At 42.0% G+C, this 21,696-nt stretch overlaps 1 protein-coding gene across 1 annotated transcript in view; it reads left to right on the top strand.

The window, feature by feature from the left end:
• BEST1 (bestrophin 1) overlaps positions 1–21,696 on the top strand; it is a 32,617-nt gene that overhangs the window by 5,841 nt on the left and 5,080 nt on the right. Inside the window, exons 2-9 of the mRNA XM_063438516.1 lie at positions 5,880–6,067; positions 6,938–7,032; positions 8,741–8,974; positions 13,715–13,869; positions 15,390–15,467; positions 15,583–15,735; positions 15,812–15,892; positions 16,069–16,220. Of these exons, the coding sequence (XP_063294586.1) occupies positions 5,916–6,067; positions 6,938–7,032; positions 8,741–8,974; positions 13,715–13,869; positions 15,390–15,467; positions 15,583–15,735; positions 15,812–15,892; positions 16,069–16,220 (1,100 nt within the window). The 5' untranslated portion in view covers positions 5,880–5,915. The remainder of the gene's footprint in view (positions 1–5,879; positions 6,068–6,937; positions 7,033–8,740; positions 8,975–13,714; positions 13,870–15,389; positions 15,468–15,582; positions 15,736–15,811; positions 15,893–16,068; positions 16,221–21,696) is intronic.

The following is a 21,696-nucleotide window of genomic DNA, read 5'->3' as shown; positions in this document are numbered from 1 at the left end:
GTGATAGGTGCAATAATGGAAGAATAGCCCTTAATAAAGCGCCTATAATAATTGGAAAAACCAATAAATCTCTGTATGGCTTTAAGACCTGTGGGTAAAGGCCACTCTAGAATGGATTGGAGCTTATCCGGATCCATCTTAAATCCCTCCCCAGAGATCACATAGCCGAGAAAGGTTACCTGGGTTTGATCAAAGCTACATTTCTCCAACTTGCAGTACAAGCCATGCTGGAGAAGCTTGTGCAAAACCCTCCTGACTTGCTTGTGATGAATCTCAATGTCACTAGAATGAATGAGTATATCATCTAGGTATACAATGACGCACTCTTGCTGAAATTCCCTAAGAACCTCATTAATCAGATCTTGGAATACCGCTGGCGCATTGCATAACCCAAAAGGCATGACAGTATATTCATAGTGGCCATATCGAGTATTGAATGCCGTCATCCACTCATGTCCCTGCTGGATTCTCACCAAGTTATATGCCCCTCTGAGGTCTAACTTGGTGAAAATTGTAGAGCCCTTCAAACGATCGAAGAGTTCGGTGATCAAGGGAATCGGGTAGGCATTTTTAATGGTTATCTTATTCAAGCCTCGATAATCAATACAAGGTCTCAAAGAACCATCTTTCTTTTTAACAAAAAAAAATCCAGCCCCGGCAGGGGAGGAGGACCTCCTGATGAATCCCTTGTCTAAGTTCTCGTGAATATATTCCTCTAGGACTGAGTTCTCCTTTATAGATAATGGGTATACATGACCTCTGGGAGGCATGGTACCAGGGAGTAGGTTAATTTTGCAATCAAAGGACCTGTGTGGGGGTAAGGTATCGGCTTTCTTTTTGTCAAATACTGCCTTTAAATCTAGATACTGAGGCGGAATTTGTGTCTCTGTAGGATTGTCAGAGGTATTCGATGTATTAGTTAATCCAAGAGGTAAGACCTTCCGCAAGCATTTTTCTTGACAATTCTCTCCCCACGAAACTATCTCCCCTGATTCCCAATTAATAATAGGGTTGTGTCTCCTCAGCCAGGAGTACCCCAGGACTATGGGAATAGACGGAGAAGAAATGAGCATTAAGGATATATCCTCTTTATGCAGGATGCCAACAGTCAAGTTAATCGGTATGGTCTCATGGAAAATAACAGGCTCAAGTAACGGTCTACCATCGATGGCCTCGACAGCCAGAGGTGTCTCTTTTAACTGAGATGGAATAGCATGCTTGGCAGCAAAACCCTGATCTATAAAGCTCTCAGCAGCTCCAGAATCGATTAGTGCCATAGTCTTAACTACTCCCTTCTCCCACTTTAAAGAAACGGGTAACACAAGCCTGAGCTCCTTGTAGTTGTGAATAGAGGACAAAGTAGAAACACCCAAGGCCTGTCCTCTAGAGGAACTTAGGTGCGAGCGTTTCCCGAACGATTGGGACAATTTAGGCGTAAATGACCCCTGACTCCACAATACATACATAAACCCTCCCTTCTCCTGTACTGTCTCTCCCTTTCAGTGAGATGAGTACTGCCTATCTGCATAGGTTCAGGAATACGTAAGTCTTCGAACTCAGAGATTTGAAAGGTAGGCGCTAGTTTAAAGGAGGGTCTACGGGTCCTATCTCGAGTGTTCTGCCTCTCTCTTAAGCGTTCATCAATACGAGATATAAAAGAAATTAAATCCTCCAAATTTTCAGGGAGTTCTCTAGTAGCGACCTCGTCAAGAATTACATCTGATAACCCATTCAAAAACACATCTATATAAGCCTGTTCGTTCCACTTAACTTCTGCCGCCAGGGATCTGAACTCTAGTGCATAATCCACAAGTGTTCGATTGTCCTGTTTAAGGCGCAACATTAATCTAGCTGCATTGACCTTTCTGCCAGGAGGGTCAAAAGTTCTTCTAAACGCAGCTACAAAGGCATTATAATTATAGACTAGTGGGTTATCATTCTCCCATAAAGGATTGGCCCATCTCAAAGCTTTTTCAATGAGCAGAGTAATAATAAATCCAACCTTTGCTCTATCTGTAGGATAAGAGCGGGGTTGTAATTCGAAATGGATGCTAATCTGGTTTAGAAAGCCACGACACTTCTCCGGTGACCCGCCATAACGTACTGGTGGGGTAATACGGGAAGAAGCACCTACAGTGGCTACCTCTAGACCTGAGACTGCAGGAGAGATAGAAGGAGTACGTGTCTCCTCAGGTGGATTACTAGCACGAGACAAAAGTGCCTGTAGTGCCAAAGCCATCTGATCCATCCTATGTTCCATGGCGTCAAACCTGGGATCCGAAGAACCAAGTTGACTGTTTGTACCTGCAGGATCCATTGGCCCTGTCGTAATGTCAGGATCGGGACAGGGATCCAACACGCAGAGTACAAAGAGTGGAAAGGTACGTATACCGGGCCTTAGAATGGCCGGACTAACGTACCGAGAGTAAAGAATAGTCAGAGACAAGCCGAGGTCGAGGGAACGAGAAGACAGATAAGCGTGAGACAAGCCGGGTCAAGGGATAACAGAGAAACAGGGTAGTACAACGAGCCGAGTCAAAACCAAAAGAGCAAACTAGAATACCAGAGCACTGAGTGACTAGACAAGCTAGAACCACGACAGGGCAATGAGCTGAAGTAAGGAGTAAGCTTAAATACCCTGGCTCTGGATGGAAATCACGCCTCTGACAAGTACCGATTGGATATCGGACACTTGAATGACAGATTGCTCGTGCTAGCGTCATGACGTCACGTATTGAGCGTCCTGCTAGAAAAGGACGTGGATTCCTCGCGGCCGGTGTTTAAGTGACTGGATGAACCGCGAGGAACGGAGGAAACAGCTCGCCTGGACGGATACACCACCAAGTCTCTACCTCCCTTAGAGGTAGAGGCCTCAGGTACCCTGACACATAACAACTTTAGCTTAATGAAGCATTGTCCATGTATAGATCATGCCTCTCCAATGTCTCTGTCATTTAGGACTTAAGTCACTTTGTTTATATAGCCCTAGCCATATCTCCCCTGGCTGTGACTCACACACAAAAAAAGGTTTCCTTTTCAGATAGATCTTACAGCACAGTGTGTTTACTTTTGAGGTTATTCTCTCCTGCTCTGTTAATTGAACTTTTAGCAGGAGATAATCAATTCTATATTAATGGCAGAGGATGGAGCAGGGAGACTGCCCGGGCATGATCTATACACCAAAACTGCTGCGTTAATAGACCACTATAGGCACCCAGACCTCAGTGAAGTGGTCTGGGTGCCAGGTCCCCCAGGTTTTAACCTTGCAGCTGTAAACATAGCAGTTTCAGAGAAACTGCTATGTTTACAATAGGGTTAATCCAGCCTCTAATGGCTGTCTCATTGACAGCCGCTATAGGCGCTTCCACACTTCTCACTGTGAAAATCACAATGAGAAGATGCTGACGTCCATAGGAAAGCATTGAGAATGCTTTCCTGTGGACTGATTGAATGCGCGCGTGGCTCATGCCGCGCATGCACATTCGGCGGATGACATCGGAAGAGGGAGGAGAGTTCCCCAGCAGCGAGGGAGCCCAGCACTGGAGAAAGTGGTCCTTTAAACTAAAGTTGTTTTGGTGCCTATAGCGTCCCTGTAACAAGCACACGTTCCCTTCAAAGAATAAACCTGCTGATTATTATGTTATGTATTTTAAAGTTCATGTACCGTAATTATGAAGACAGGAATGAAATTTCCTTTAACAAATGGTTTTGCTACCCTGTGAAATAGTAAGCTACTCCTTTTTTGTTTATACTATTTCAAACAAATCTTTGAAAGAAAGATTCACAGATTCATGATAAATTGAACAGGAGCTCATAGCAAACTCCAAAAGCTTTATATACTTAGTTCAGGGCCGTCTTTAATGCAGGGCAAATGATCATAAAATAAATGATTGCAAGCTGTGGGCCCACACGCTGAGGGGACCATTGGATGGCCCATGCACTTAATGCCATCCGATAACATTATGTCCTCAGGGGCCCGCATTGCAGTCCTTTAGTGCGATCTGGTCACTTCCTCCCGGCTAACACCAAGCACTATGAGGTAGGGAGAAAGAAAGGAGTGGAGTGCTGAGTGAGAGCCAGCCACTGGACCCCAGGGCAGCCACCCTCCTGCACCAAAAAAATAGGAAACAGGAGAGTGGCTAAAAAAATTACTTTATCTGTATGTGCCTATATATGTATCTGTGTGTCTGTATGTCTGCATATGTGTCTGTATGTGAATCTGTGTGCCTGTATGTGTATCTGTGTCTCTGTATGTGGATCTGTGTCTCTGTATGTGTATATGTGTCTCTGTATGTGAATATGTGAATATGTGTATCTGTGTTTCTATTTGAGTATCTGTGTATCTGCATGTGTGTCTGTATGTCTGCATGTTAATCTGTGTGCCTGTATGTGTATCTGTGTCTCTGTATGTGTATCTGTGTCTCTGTATGTGTAACTGTGTGTCGGTATGTGTATCTGTGTGTCTATATGTGTATCTGTGTGTCTGCATGTGTGTTTGTATGTCTGTATTTGTGTTTGTATGTCTGTATTTGTGTTTGTATGTGAATCTGTGTGCCTATGTGTGTATCTGTGTATCTGAATGTGTATCTGTGTGTCTGCATGTGTATCTGTATGTGAATATGTGTGCCTGTATGTGTATCTGTGTCTCTGTATGTGTAACTGTGTGTCGGTATATGTATCTGTGTGTCTATATGTGTATCTGTGTGTCTGCATGTGTGTTTGTATGTGAATCTGTGTGACTATATGCGTATCTGAAAGTGTATCTGTATGTGTGTCTGCATGTGTGTCTCTATGTGTATCTGCATGTTTCTGTTTGTGTATCTATGTGTTTGTCTGTATATCTGTGTGTATGTGTATCTATATGTGTGTATGCATGTGTCTCATTGTGTGTCCCTTTGTATCTGTGTGTTTCAGTGTTTGTATCTGTATGAGTGTCATTCTTTGTATCTGAATGTGTAAAGGGTGCAAATGCTTGCCAATTAGTGGGGGGGGGGAGGGGGGGGAGGGAGGCAGGGTCTAGGGGGCCCAAGCAAAATGCTTGCCCAGGGTCCAATCAATATTAAATATGGCCCTGACTTAATTGCAGACTTAAGTGTTGTCTAGTGTCGTACGCCTTATTTATAAAGTGAATGGTGTAAAAAAAAAAAAAAATAATGGCAAAATTAAGACCAAAATATTTGCACGGGAAACATTTGACAAGCTGTTTTTACAAATTGGCTATTCTAGTCAAGATACTCATCACAATGCGCTGTTTATTAAAGGAACACTATAGTGTTTAATTAACTGTTTAGGTGACAGGCCATCTCCGATCCAGTGGAAAAGGTGAGTTTACTTGTCTTTTTTCCCATGCTGTGTCGGTCTTGCAGCGGCTGGCTGAGATCATCAATCCTGAAAGCATTGGGAGCCAATTGCAAATGTGCAGCAAAACTCCACCTTAGCCAATCAGCATCTCCTCATAGACATGCACTGAATCAATGCATCTCTATGGGGAACGTTCAGCGCCTCCATGCAGAGGGTGGAGACACTATATACACTATATACAGCACTGGTCTATTAATCATCTCTAGTGGCCGTCTGAGTGTCTGAGTGACTGTCACCAGAGGTGTTACTAGACAGCAATGTAAACACTGCCTTTTCTCTGAAACGGCAATGTTTATAGTGCTAACACTGCAGGAACAGGCTATGGACACCTTAAGCTATAGTGGTTCTGGTGACTCTAGTGCTGTCTATTTAATAAAAGCAGCATGATTCATATTTTATAAAAAGTAATTGATAAATGTGCCCGCTTGGCTCCTTCTCATATCTACTTTACACAATATTGACAAAACATACAATTAACAGACCAAATGCTATTTTTTACTTAGTTTTCATGTTCACAGTTCCAGGCGTATCAGTGTTCACACACACACGAGCCCATGACGGTGACATACAGTAATCGTGTTGCTGATGCAAAGCTGGGCACCTTCTCCCGTTTGCTTCTCCGATGGCGTGGCAGTATCTATAAACTGCTGTACCAAGAGTTCCTCATCTTCATCGGCTGCTATTTTCTCATCAGTGCCACATACAGGTACCTGCCTAACAGCCCAGGTTAAAGATAAATGGTAATAATTACATCTTGACTATGTCTGTGTAGAGCTTGCGGCGTTATTTATAAACACATGAAATATCATGAAGACCAATCCAAAGTGAATTTAAAATAGGCAAATTGGAAAAATTCTCCAAGTTAGCCATTTTGGGCTAAAAAATTTAATTTGAATTTACAACAATTAATTCACAAGTAAATATGTTTTTATAATTTTGCAGAGCGCAAGGCTAGCAGAACACAGTGATAGCATAAAGGATGTGGTTATGTACTTATATAAAAAGATGTCAATGAGACGAACGTGGCAATTTACTAACACAACTGAAACATTACAGAGAGCATATATATCTATATAGTACAAAGCGCAAATATTGGCAAAGACAACCACACGATAACCTCACACCTCCCAAAAGTCACTATTTATGAATGGCAGTCCATAGTTTGTGTCCAAGCCGCTCTGTCCCTTTTTGCTATGCCAGTCCCTTTTTTTAGGAGCTCCATATTGTTGATGCATCTCAGTGTGTACTTAAAGCTCCACAGCAATAAAAAAAAAAGTAAGGTGAATTGATATGTGTTTGTAAATCCGTCTGATTCCTCCCAATAGACTCAATTCTCTGTTGACCTTGGACGCGGGACCCCAGTGAACTAAGTACATATGTAAATAAATAATTAGAGGACATGATGTGTTTTAATAAAACCAGGAGTGCTGTGTGTATACCTTGTAATGGTGAATGACTTGACTGCAATGATCCGTATCTGCTTTAAGATAATTTACTATTGTTCCCATTCATTACCCAATGTGAAGGTAAATGAAGTCCAGATCCCACCAGTGACCATTCTCTTTCTATCCTACAGGGTTCTACTTAATGAGCAGCAGAGGACTTACTTTGAGAAGGTGGCTCTGTATTGCAACAACTATGCAGAGCTGATCCCTGTGTCCTTTGTTCTGGGTATGGAGGGGTTTGGGGTCATATAGCAAATGGTCCAAAAGTGTAAGACATCAGCAAACTGAAAAGCAGACTTTAAAATAATTATTCTCTATGCTATTTGACCGTGTGCAGTCACTTACGATGTGCGATGCACCATTTTAGCTCTAACATACAAAAAAAAGAGTCACTTACATCATCATCCTGTTTGTTTTCATCAAAAACCCAAGTAGTAAATTAAACTGTTCAAAAACAGACTTGGGGGGGCCGCCAGGACACTCCTAGCACCATAACCGTGTAGTGGTTATGGTGCTTGAAATGTTCATTTAGAGCAGTCTCCACTGAACTAGAGAGGATGGTGCAATTGACTTGACGAATATACGTCTAATAAAACGTTGATTATTGCTGCCATTTACATTATTCAGTTATTCAGAGTGTGAACTGTGGCAATTCAAACAGCATTTTAGATTTTAGGCCCAAATTTTCCATTTCGGCAGTTTTTTCAGTTTGTCCTAAAATTAGAAGCTTTGAATTGACTTTAACCCCTTAAGGACACATGACATGTGTGACATGTCATGATTCCCTTTTATTCCAGAAGCTTGGTCATTAAGGGGTTAAATGTCCAGCAAGTCCCAGTTTAGTGAATAAGTCGAGTTAGTACAGAGAGATACTTTGTGATTAGTGGTGTGACTGTGGGAGGGATTGCCGAAAAGAATATTTATTTAGAACTCTGACATATTAATTTATTTACAAACGTGATAATTCAAAGTGGATCAAAATGAATTTCAAATGTAACTTTCAAAAGAGCAAAACTGGCAAAATCCATCAGCGATGCTTTCAGTTCGTCTAATCTGCTCTCAAATGTGAAACTTACTTTGAATAATTCTCAGTTCAGACAATAGCTTACCTTGATATTGTATTGCTGTGCTGGGATTTTTTGCATACACTAAAAAAGTGGTTAACCTCCTAGAAGTGGGGAACACGAGGATAGAAAAGAGGAAAAGAGGGTCTGATAGAAGATATTGAATTTTTCTTTTTTCACTTGCTCTGCAATAACCTAGATTCACATACAAAGAATGGGTGATCTGGTGGAGAGCCCCAATTTGAGACTCCCAGGGCACTATTACATGTTTTTTTTTTTTTTTCGTTTTTTTGTCAGATGATTTGTTTCTGGGAACACCATAGAAAAGACTCCAAAAACCATTGTCGAGATGTTGCCATAGTGAAGAGCGATGTGTCACCAATATGCCCCCTCTCCGGCATCTCCCGTGTGGAAGGCTTAGCTCCCAGTGTTTGGAGATGTGGGGACTCCTATGGAATAGCTTGTAACTAAAATATAAAAGCGATATCTAATGGTAACATGTAAATAATGTGTAGGTATTCAGTTCTGCAATTCTCCTCAGACGTATGTTGGCATGACATTGGATATAACAGGCAAGCCGTAAGAAATGCATTGTCATATCGGATCGGACCCAGTACGTTTAACCCCTTAACGACCAAACTTCTGGAATAAAAGGGAATCATGACCTGGCACACATGTCATGTGTCCTTAAGGGGTTAAAGGGGAATGGGTAAAATACACAAAGTTGTAAGAACGAAAGCAACGGCATAATAAGCATTGAACGATACGTTTTCAGAGCACAGAATACTAATGGTGTTTGTACAATCAGATGTATTCACAGTTTGTATATCCCGTTGACTATTTTGTTAAATCTGCTGTTCCCCTGCGTAGGATTCTATGTGACGTTAGTTGTGTCTCGCTGGTGGGGACAGTATGAAAGCGTGCCGTGGCAGGATCATCTCATGTTCTTGGTGTCCAGTAATGTGCATGGCACAGACGAAAGAGGCAAGATGCTGCGTCGAACACTGATGCGCTACGCCAACCTGTCAGCCCTGATGATTCTGCGCTCTGTTAGCACTGCCGTTTACAAGCGCTTCCCTACACTGCAGCATGTTGTGAATGCAGGTCCGTACGGTATACATGTATTGCAGTGTTTGTGTACACTATAAATACTGAGATGGATAGATAGGCAGGAATGTTGGTAAAACTGGACGATAGAGAACTGAATGTTAGGGGAATAATCCAATCTAGCGTTATTTAGAAACAGCAAATGCATGTGATTCATACCTCTCAAGTGTCCCTCTTTTCTATGAGCTCCATATTGTTGGTGTATCTGAGTGTATAACAGAGCTCCACAGCAATAATACTCCCAGTAATGTGCCTGAGTGTATAACAGAGCTCCACAGCAATAATACGCGCAGTAATGTGTCTGAGTGTATAACAGAGCTCCACAGCAATAATACTCCCAGTAATGTGTCTGAGTGTATAACAGAGCTCCACAGTAATAATACTCCCAGTAATGTGTCTGAGTGTATAACAGAGCTCCACAGCAATAATACTCCCAGTAATGTGTCTGAGTGTATAACAGAGCTCCACGGCAATAATACTCCCAGTAATGTGTCTGAGTGTATAACAGAGCTCCACAGTAATAATACTCCCAGTAATGTGTCTGAGTGTATAACAGAGCTTCACAGCAATAATACTCCCAGTAATGTGTCTGAGTGTATAACAGAGCTCCACAGTAATAATACTCCCAGTAATGTGTCTGAGTGTATAACAGAGCTCCACAGCAATAATACTCCCAGTAATGTGTCTAAGTGTATAACAGAGCTCCACAGTAATAATACTCCCAGTAATGTGTCTGAGTGTATAACAGAGCGCCACGTCAATAATACTCCCAGTAATGTGTCTGAGTGTATAACAGAGCTCCACAGTAATAATACTCCCAGTAATGTGCCTGAGTGTATAACAGAGCTCCACAGCAATAATACTCCCAGTAATGTGTCTGAGTGTATAACAGAGCTCCACATCAATAATACTCCCAGTAATGTGCCTGAGTGTATAACAGAGCTCCACATCAATAATACTCCCAGTAATGTGTCTGAGTGTATAACAGAGCTCCACATCAATAATACTCCCAGTAATGTGTCTGAGTGTATAACAGAGCTCCACAGTAATAATACTCCCAGTAATGTGTCTAAGTGTATAACAGAGCTCCACAGTAATAATACTCCCAGTAATGTGCCTGAGTGTATAACAGAGCTCCACAGCAATAATACTCCCAGTAATGTGTCTGAGTGTATAACAGAGCTCCACAGTAATAATACTCCCAGTAATGTGTCTAAGTGTATAACACAGCTCCACAGTAATAATACTCCCAGTAATGTGTCTGAGTGTATAACAGAGCTCCACAGCAATAATACTCCCAGTAATGTGTCTGAGTGTATAACAGAGCTCCACAGCAATAATACTCCCAGTAATGTGTCTGAGTGTATAACAGAGCTCCACAGTAATAATACTCCCAGTAATGTGTCTAAGTGTATAACAGAGCTCCACAGTAATAATACTCCCAGTAATGTGTCTGAGTGTATAACAGAGCTCCACAGCAATAATACCCCCAGTAATGTGTCTGAGTGTATAACAGAGCTCCACAGTAATAATACTCCCAGTAATGTGTCTGAGTGTATAACAGAGCTCCACAGCAATAATACTCCCAGTAATGTGTCTGAGTGTATAACAGAGCTCCACAGCAATAATACTCCCAGTAATGTGTCTAAGTGTATAACAGAGCTCCACAGCAATAATACTCCCAGTAATGTGCCTGAGTGTATAACAGAGCTCCACAGTAAAAATACTCCCAGTAATGTGTCTGAGTGTATAACACAGCTCCACAGCAATAATACTCCCAGTAATGTGTCTAATTGTATAACAGAGCTCCACAGTAATAATACTCCCAGTAATGTGCCTGAGTGTATAACAGAGCTCCACAGCAATAATACTCCCAGTAATGTGTCTGAGTGTATAACAGAGCTCCACAGCAATAATACTTCCAGTAATGTATGAGCGTATAACAGAGCTCCACAGCAATAATACTCCCAGTAATGTGTCTGAGTGTATAACAGAGCTCCACAGCAATAATACTCCCAGTAATGTGTCTGAGTGTATAACAGAACCCCACAGTAATAATACTCCCAGTAATGTGTCTAAGTGTATAACAGAGCTCCACAGTAATAATACTCCCAGTAATGTGCCTGAGTGTATAACAGAGCTCCACAGCAATAATACTCCCAGTAATGTGTCTGAGTGTATAACAGAGCTCCACATCAATAATACTCTCAGTAATGTGTCTGAGTGTATAACAGAACCCCACAGTAAAAATACTCCCAGTAATGTGTCTGAGTGTATAACACAGCTCCACAGCAATAATACTCCCAGTAATGTGTCTAAGTGTATAACAGAGCTCCACAGTAATAATACTCCCAGTAATGTGCCTAAGTGTATAACAGAGCTCCACAGTAATAATACTCCCAGTAATGTGCCTGAGTGTATAACAGAGCTCCACAGCAATAATACTCCCAGTAATGTGCCTGAGTGTATAACAGAGCTCCACAGCAATAATACTCACAGTAATGTGTCGGAGTGTATAACATAGCCCCACAGTAATAATACTCCCAGTAATGTGTCTGAGTGTATAACAGAGCTCCACAGCAATAATACTCCCAGTAATCTGTCTGAGTGTATAACAGAGCTCCACAGTAATAATACTCCCAGTAATGTGTCTGAGTGTATAACAGAGCTCCACAGCAATAATACTCCCAGTAATGTGTCTGAGTGTATAACAGAGCTCCACAGCAATAATACTCCCAGTAATCTGTCTGAGTGTATAACAGAGCTCCACAGTAATAATACTCCCAGTAATGTGTCTGAGTGTATAACAGAGCTCCACAGCAATAATACTCCCAGTAATGTTTCTGAGTGTATAACAGAACCCCACAGTAATAATACTCCCAGTAATGTGCCTGAGTGTATAACAGAGCTCCACAGCAATAATACTCCCAGTAATGTGTCTGAGTGTATAACAGAGCTCCACATCAATAATACTCCCAGTAATGTGTCTGAGTGTATAACAGAACCCCACAGTAAAAATACTCCCAGTAATGTGTCTGAGTGTATAACACAGCTCCACAGCAATAATACTCCCAGTAATTTGTCTAAGTGTATAACAGAGCTCCACAGTAATAATACTCCCAGTAATGTGCCTGAGTGTATAACAGAGCTCCACAGTAATAATACTCCCAGTAATGTGCCTGAGTGTATAACAGAGCTCCACAGCAATAATACTCCCAGTAATGTTCCTGAGTGTATAACAGAGCTCCAAAGCAATAATACTCCCAGTAATGTGTCGGAGTGTATAACAGAGCTCCACAGCAATAATACTCCCAGTAATGTGCCTGAGTGTATAACAGAGCTCCACAGCAATAATACTCCCAGTAATGTGTCGGAGTGTATAACATAGCCCCACAGTAATAATACTCCCACTAATGTGTCTGAGTGTATAACAGAGCTCCACAGCAATAATACTCCCAGTAATGTGTCTGAGTGTATAACAGAGCTCGACAGTAATAATACTCCCAGTAATGTGTCTGAGTGTATAACAGAGCTCCACAGCAATAATACTCCCAGTAATGTGTCTGAGTGTATAACAGAGCTCCACAGCAATAATACTCCCAGTAATGTGTCTTAGTGTATAACAGAGCTCCACAGCAATAATACTCCCAGTAATGTGTCTGAGAGTATAACAGAGCTCCAAAGCAATAATAACCCCAGTAATGTGTCGGAGTGTATAACATAGCCCCACAGTAATAATACTCCCACTAATGTGTCTGAGTGTATAACAGAGCTCCACAGCAATAATACTCCCAATAATGTGTCTGAGTGTATAACAGAGCTCGACAGTAATAATACTCCCAGTAATGTGTCTGAGTGTATAACAGAGCTCCACAGCAATAATACTCCCAGTAATGTGTCGGAGTGTATAACATAGCCCCACAGTAATAATACTCCCACTAATGTGTCTGAGTGTATAACAGAGCTCCACAGCAATAATACTCCCAATAATGTGTCTGAGTGTATAACAGAGCTCGACAGTAATAATACTCCCAGTAATGTGTCTGAGTGTATAACAGAGCTCCACAGCAATAATACTCCCAGTAATGTGTCGGAGTGTATAACAGAGCCCCACAGTAATAATACTCCCACTAATGTGTCTGAGTGTATAACAGAGCTCCACAGCAATAATACTCCCAATAATGTGTCTGAGTGTATAACAGAGCTCGACAGTAATAATACTCCCAGTAATGTGTCTGAGTGTATAACAGAGCTCCACAGCAATAATACTCCCAGTAATGTGTCTGAGTGTATAACAGAGCTCCACAGCAATAATACTCCCAGTAATGTGTCTTAGTGTATAACAGAGCTCCACAGCAATAATACTCCCAGTAATGTGTCTTAGTGTATAACAGAGCTCCACAGCAATAATACTCCCAGTAATGTGTCTGAGAGTATAACAGAGCTCCAAAGCAATAATAATGTGTCTACAATAAATGTTTTTAGAAATCATTCTGTGTAAATAAGACACATTGTTCTTGTTATTAATTACATTTTTGTTGTATAAATTATTAGTAAGCCATCTAAAATCTCTCAGAACAGCCCCCTGGATACTCCCCTCACCCCCCACTCACACCCAGAAAAGCCCCATCCCTGGCCACACTCCCACACACACCCCTAAAATGAAAGTGTCCCTCTTTGTCTATATAAAATGTTAGGAGGTATGTGATGTGATGTGTCTGTAACTCTTCTCCCTAGGCTTCATGACAGTCGCTGAATGCACAAAGCTTGAGAAAATTGTCTCTTCGCACAACAAGTTCTGGATCCCTTGTGTCTGGTTCGCTAATCTAGCGGTGATCGCTAGGACTGAGGGACGAATACGCGACAATGTTGTTCTACAGCTTATTCTTAAAGTGAGGGGAAATAAGGGAATGTGGGGAATATATTGTGTGCTGTGAGAGTGTGGCACTGTCACCTAGTAAATGTTGTATAAAGGAATTAAGGCTTTTCTTACAGATTATACCTATATAAATCCATGTGTCCAAAGGGAAAAGATGTTCAGAAGGTCATGGAATGAGCGTCAGTTTGAACCTTGTCCATTTTTCGCAATGTTATACAATGTGATCATGGGATTTTCTCTGTGATATTGAACTCAACGAGATCTCTTGTCTCTGCGATCATGAACACGGTGTGAACCCCACCCCATCTTGGTTAAACAGTAGAATGCTCTCTTCTCGAGTAATCCGCCATGTATTGTGCCAGCACTTTATAAACACAGAAGGGGATGAGCAGTTAGATTTTATATAGGAAGATGTAGTGTAGTCAGCAATGTTTTACTGGTTGCTGGATCAGTTTTTTAATGATGGTGACCTAGTGTCCAGGGATTGAACAGAGCTGGATTAGGTGACCTAGTGTCCAGGGATTGAACGGAGCTGGATTAGGTGACCTAGTGTCCAGGGATTGAACGGGAGCTGGATTAGGTGACCTAGTGTCTAGGGATTGAATGGAGCTGGATTAGGTGACCTAGTGTCCAGTTATTGAACAGAGCTGGATTAGGTGACCTAGTGTCTAGGGATTGAACGGGAGCTGGATTAGGTGACCTAGTGTCTAGGGATTGAACGGAGCTTGATTAGGTGACCTAGTGTCTAGGGATTGAACGGGAGCTGGATTAGGTGACCTAGTGTCTAGGGATTGAACGGAGCTGGATTAGGTGGCCTAGTGTCCAGGGATTGAACAGAGCTGGATTAGGTGACCTAGTGTCCAGGGATTGAACGGGAGCTGGATTAGGTGACCTAGTGTCCAGGGATTGAACGGGAGCTGGATTAGGTGACCTAGTGTCCAGGGATTGAACGGGAGCTGGATTAGGTGACCTAGTGTCTGGGATTGAACGGGAGCTGGATTAGGTGACCTAGTGTCTGGGATTGAACGGAGCTTGATTAGGTGACCTAGTGTCCAGGAATTGAACAGAGCTGGATTAGGTGACCTAGTGTCCAGGGACTGAAAGGAGCTAGATTAGGTGACCTAGTGTCTGGGATTGAACAGAGCTGGATTAGGTGACCTAGTGTCCAGGGATTGAACGGAGCTGGATTATGTGACCTAGTGTCCAGGAATTGAACAGAGCTGGATTAGGTGACCTAGTGTCCAGGGATTGAATTGAGCTAGATTAGGTGACCTAGTGTCCAGGGACTGAAAGGAGCTGGATTAGGTGACCTAGTGTCCAGGTATTAGGTGGCCTAACGCAGCTGCCTAGCGTCCAGGGTTTGAACGAGGGCCTGGCTGCCATAAAGATACTTTGTCAAGCTTGATCCCAATGAATGCTAAGAAGATAAGATATTCAGACAAGTACTAAGGGTTAAAGGTTGTCCACACTAGTAACCTGCCTAGTACGATCTTAATCATCTTAATCTTTCTCTGTGACTTTTCTTTATCGCAGGAGCTGATTTCTTTGCGCACAAAATGTGGGAGATTATTTGGCTATGATTGGGTCAGCATCCCACTAGTGTACACCCAGGTAAGATGTCCCATAATAAAACTCAATATGCTTTCTTGCATGTAATGTTTCGTGTTTTTTCCATGGCTTTTTCCCAGTTGTGTTCTGTCCCTTTTATGACTGCCTCTTCCAACAGGTGGTTACAGTAGCCGTTTATAGTTTTTTCCTGGCTTGTCTGATTGGTCGTCAGTTCCTAGACCCTCAGAAAGGATATCCTGGTCACGAATTAGATCTCTACGTCCCCGTTTTCACCCTGCTACAATTCTTCTTCTATGCCGGCTGGTTAAAGGTATCAAAGACGGATCTTCCTATCATTCCTAATCCCGTTGGAAGAGCTGGATTATTGATTATGTGTCTATCTGCAGGTGGCTGAACAGCTAATCAACCCGTTTGGACAGGACGATGATGACTTTGAGACAAACTGGTTAATTGATAGGAATTTCCAGGTATGCAAAACAAAGTTTCCTCCTACACATGTTTAACAATTTGGAGTCAGCCATTCAAAATCCAGAGACTTTATGTTTTTCTCTGCTTTTCGACTTCACGAAAATCTTACCGATTTTTCCTTCTTTCAGATGAATATAGAGAGTTCTTTTAAGTTATTAATGTGTTCCTCTGGTAGGTCTCTCTTTTAGCAGTGGATGAGATGCACCAGAACCTCCCCCCGTTAGAGAAAGACCTGTACTGGAATGATTCAGACCCCCAGCCTCCCTACACAACCTCCACTGCAGAGACTCGAAGGCCATCTTATATGGGTTCTGCTTTTGACATCAGGTGAGAATATAGGGGTTGTGTCTTTTCAAAGTGACTTCAGCCACTTGATGAGAAAATATATCTTAATATTTAAATAAAGCACCTTTAGAATCACCACGTCAATATAAAGGACAACTTGGAATGACTGTGCTGGTGCTGACAGTCTATGGGGCTAATTCAATATGCAAAGAGTTTAATTCAGTTAATTCAGTATTCAATACGTTTGTCTTGGATTAAACAGTGATTTGTAGATTTAATGCCAAAATAACCAAGGGGAACTGAGAAACTTTATTGGAAAATATGGTTCAAAATAAAATGTAAATTACAATCCAGCAATGACATTAGCCAATATCACATATTTTTTAATCATAACCTTTTTCTCTCGGTAACGTCACTGAAGTCAAAATCGTTATTGATGTAAAATCAAAGTTAAAGGGTTACTGAGAGGGTAGTGGATGCATGGAATAGCCTTCCAGCTGAAGTGGTAGAGGTTAACACAGTAAAGGAGTTTAAGCATGCGTGGGATAGGCATAAGGCTATCCTAACTATAAGATAAGGCCAGGGACTAATGAAAGTATTTAGAAAATTGGGCAGACTAGATGGGCCGAATGGATCTTATCTGCCGTCACAGTCTATGTTTCTACTTTAAGCATCATGACCACTGCAGCCCGCCGTACTGGCCATGATGCCAGGAATATCCTGTCCTGATTCACCGGTAATGGGGTACACTATTACTAAACAGTTTGCCCTCTTGCCTTGGTCCCCACGAGCTCCAAAGCTCCTTGGTGGTCCGGTGAAACTACGGCCATCTCACTTCATTGGCTGAAAGCACCAGCTGACCGCTCTCAACCAGTGACTGACATTCAGTGCACACAATTAACATTAGCCAGCCCATAACTCTACTTCTTGCCTGTCTGATGACACTTCAATGCCGCTGCCCAAGGTGGAGTTACACCTCTGGCATCAGAAGGCTTAAACTCAATACGCGCAGTGTTTCAAAGCCAAACACTGCACATACAGACTCCAGGCACGCACCATGACCACTTCAAATCACTGAACTGGTTTTGGTGCTTGGAGCAACCTCCGTTGTTGATGTTGTTAATCACAGGATCACACTGTGTACACACTAACACAGACACATACTCGGAAATACACGCCAACAGTTTGTTTGCCGTTATCAGCATCTGATTCTAACATTTACCTAACGCTTTATTACAGAGATATCTGTACTTATAGACAAATTTAATTATTCTTTTTAATTAACTTACAGAGGGGAATTCCATTTTTTTTTATTTACAAACATACAAGCTACAATAAAAGTAATCAGGATATGTTAGATAAATCTGCACCATTTTTGGAACTATAGGGAGGAATTTATTGAAATTTCATGGATTGGTTTAAACCTTTTAAGGCCCTGGATTTAATGCATTTGTGGCACATACCAAAGAGCCTTTTCAGGAGTGGATTTTCTGATTAGCGATATTTTTTGCTGTGCTGTTACTACAAGCATTACTTCAGTGAGAAATAGTGATAGTGAGTAATAGTGAGAAATAGTTAGAGATAGTGAGAGATAGTGAGGGATAGTGAGAAATGGTGAGAAATAGTGAGAGATGGTGAGAAATAGTGAGAGATAGTGAGAAATAGTGAGAGATAGTGGGAGATAGTGGGAGATAGTGAGAGATAGTGAGAGATAGTGGGAGATAGTGAGAAATAGTGAGAGATAGTGGGAGATAGTGGGAGATAGTGGGAGATAGTGGGAGATAGTGAGGGATAGTGAGGGATAGTGAGTAATAGTTAGAGATAGTGAGAGATAGTGAGGGATAGTGAGAGATAGTGAGAAATAGTGAGAGATAGTGGGAGATAGTGGGAGATAGTGAGAGATAGTGGGAGATAGTGAGGGATAGTGAGAGATAGTGGGAGATAGTGAGAAATAGTTAGAGATAGTGAGAGATAGTGAGGGATAGTGAGAGATAGAGAGAGATAGTGAGAAATAGTGAGAGATGGTGAGAAAAAGTGAGAAATAGTGAGAGATAGTGAGAGATAGTGAGAGATAGTGAGAGATAGTGAGAGGTAGTGAGATATAGTGGGAGATAGTGAGGGATAGTGAGAAATAGTGAGAGATAGTAAGAGATGGTGAAAGATAGTGAGAGATAGTGAGAAATAGTGAGAAATAGTGAGAGATAGTGAGAAATAGTGAGAAATAGTGAGAGATAGTGAGAGATAGGGAGGGATAGTGAGAGATAGTGAGGGATAGTGAGAAATAGTGAGAGATAGTGAGAGATAGTGAGAGATCATGAGAGATAGTGAGAGATCGTGAGGGATAGTGAGGGATAGTGAGAGATAGTGAGAAATAGTGAGGAATAGTGAGATATAGTGAGGGATAGTGAAAGATAGTGAGAGATAGTGAGAGATAGTGGGATATAGTGAGAGATAGTGGGAGATAGTGAGAGATAGTGAGAGATAGTTAGAGATAGTGAGAGATAGTGAGTGATAGTGAGAAATAGTGAGAGATAGTGAGGGATAGTGAGAGATAGTGAAAGATAGTGAGAGATACTGAGAGATAGTGAGAGATAGTGAGAGATAGTGAGAAATAATGAGAGATAGTGAGGGATAGTGAGAGATAGTGAGAGATAGTGAGAGATAGTGGGAGATAGTGAGAAATAGTGAGAGATAGTGAGAGAGTGAGAAAGAGTGAGAGATAGTGTGAAATAGTGAGAGATTGTGAGAGATATTGAGAGATATTGAGAGATGGTGAGAGATAGTGGGGGATAGTGAGGGATAGTGATGGATTGTGATAGATAGTGATAAATAGTGAGAAATGGTGATAAATAGTGAGAGATAGTGAGAGATGGTGAGAGATATTGAGAGATATTGAGAGATATTGAGAGATAGTGAGAGATAGTGAGAGATAGTGGGGGATAGTGAGGGATAGGGCTAATGTAGAAGGAAGCGCGCAAATTATTAAGTACTACTAACCCTAACTGCTAACCCTAACACCCTCCTCTCATCCAGGGTGCAAGAATAACTAATATTTGGGAAATCTATTTGATTTGTGGTCGATGGCTTTCCTTCTATTGAAGGAATGAGAATTGGTGGCAATTTAAGCCGTACTCGAGGGGAATTTCAGGATTATTCCAAGACTGAGACTTGGCTGAAACCTCCGAGGAGATTACCAAGGAATAAATGCAGGCGTGTTTACAAAGTACAGCGGCGAGATAATGTAAACAGCCATGTTAGATGCTTTGGGATCTAATTTGAAACCTGCAAAAATGTGCCTTCCAAATGCAGACCAGAACACGGATAATTACTTTAAACATTCTGAAACTCCTGTGTGAGAAAAAAGCAGCAACGTTTTACAGCGCTCCCTGAAATAATAACGTGATATTGCTTAAAGCGTTACTCCAACCACCATAACCACTTCTGCTTTTTAGAAGTAATATTGGTGACAGGTATCCTAATGCTTGAAAAGCTGCACATGCAAAGATATTTTCATGTTTGTGCCGGCGGCTAGTTTGGTACATGTAACTCAGACAGCCTAATTTCCCTGCTATGATCCCACCCACCTCTCTCCATTTCCTAATATTTTTTTCTTTTTAATTCCCTCCTTTCCTCTTTTCCTTGTCTACCCCCAACTCCATCCCATCCCATCAGAGTGCATGCATGCACGGTTCAATCAAATGCTGCTTAATGCGAAGCTGTGATTTAATTGGACCTCCTGAGGAAAGCAGTGATGTTAGAAGGGTATGTGGAAACCAGCGAGGGGAGGGACGCTCTTCTTATTTTACAGGTTTATAAGGGGTAAGGGGAACTAATTGCTAATGCTCAGGGCATTGTAAATTTCAAAATACATATATTTAAAAAGGTTTGGAGTAAGCCTTGCTGTGTGGTACACCTCATTCAAAACTTACCTTGATTCCAGCGCAAGTTGTCCCTCAACCCAATCCTCTTCCATTGACATTATTCGCCCTTGCTGTCAGGAGAGAATGTAGGGGCTGAGGGGAGGACAGTGACCAGGTCCCCTCGGCATTAATCTGCCGGTCACATTCCCACATTCCCACGGTATTTCTCGTGAGTGGTGCAGCAATGGCTGCCCTGCTGCTACTTTTAGTTACAGTGAGCAGCCACATGCTACTAATTGTTTAGTAGACATACACTATATAGACAAAAGTATTGGGACACACACGTTTTATTACGGAATTCAGGTGTTTCAATCAGATCCAATGCCACAGGTGTATAAAATCAAGCACCTAGCCACGCAGTCTGCATTTACCAACATTTGTGAAATAAACTGGCTTGTTCTGAAGAGCTCAGTGAATTGAAGGGTGATACTGTGATAGGATGCCACCAATAAGTCAGTTCGTGAATTTCATCCCAGCTAGATACTCTACGCCCAACTGTAAGTGATAGTATTGAAAGGTGGAAGCGTTTAAGAACAGGCGGAAGACCACGTAAAATCACAGCGGGGTCACTGAGTGATGAGCCGCACGGTGCGTAAGTCACCAATGCTCTGCTTATTCCAGCTGAAGAGTTGCAAACTTCCAATGGCAATAATGACAGCACACAAAGTGTGCGGCGGGAGCTTCAGGAATGGGTTTCCATGGCCAAGTGTGGAATGGGTTTCCATGGCCGAGCAGCTGCATGCATGCCTCATATCTTCAATTACAATGCCAAGCATCGGATCAAGTGGCATAAAGCACGCGACACTGGACTATGGAGCAGTGGAAGCCTGTTTTGTGGAGTGACGAATAATGCTTCTTTGTTTGGCAGACTGAAGGGTGAGACTGAGTTTGACGGATGCCAGGAGAATATTACCTGCGTGACTGCATTGTGCCAACTTACTTCCAGTGAAGGGAAACCTTAATGCTTCAGCACAACACGACATTTTGGACAATGTTATGCTTCCAACTTTGTGGGAACAGTTTGGGGAAAGCCCTTTTCTATTCCAGCATGACTGTGCCCCAGTGCACAAAGCAAGGTCTGTAAAGACATGGTTGGATGAGTTTGATGTGGAAGAACTTGACTGGCCCACACGAGCCCTGACCTTAACCCCATTGAACACCTTTGAAAGAACTGGAACAGATATAGCGAGCCATAACTTCTAGTCCAACATCAGTGCCCAACCTTAGACATGCTCTACTGGATGAATGGGCAACAGTTCCCACAGAAACACTCCCAAATCTTGAGGAAAGCCTTACCAGAAGGGTGCAAGCTGTTAGGGGGCGGGAGGGGGGGCAACTACATATTAGTATTTAGAATATTAATATTTAGAGTGCAATGTCATAAAAGTCCCTGTTGGTTTAATGGTCGTGTCCCAATACTTTTGTCCATATAGTGTACCTCCATATATGCCCCCACTTGTCATATAGTGACAAAAGGCGGCACAAGGGGAGTTTTAAACCTCCCTTGTAGTAATAAGGGGGTCATATTGACCCTCACAGGCTTATTTATTTTTTTGTTTTACACTTTTTTGAATGTGGAAGTAGACTTGTAACTGCTG

Source organism: Pelobates fuscus, chromosome 12, assembly GCF_036172605.1.
Source record: "Pelobates fuscus isolate aPelFus1 chromosome 12, aPelFus1.pri, whole genome shotgun sequence".
Classification (NCBI taxonomy): domain Eukaryota; kingdom Metazoa; phylum Chordata; class Amphibia; order Anura; family Pelobatidae; genus Pelobates; species Pelobates fuscus.
The sequence above is the reverse complement of the archived record's forward strand: the minus strand, read 5'-3'. Positions and strand labels throughout refer to the sequence as shown.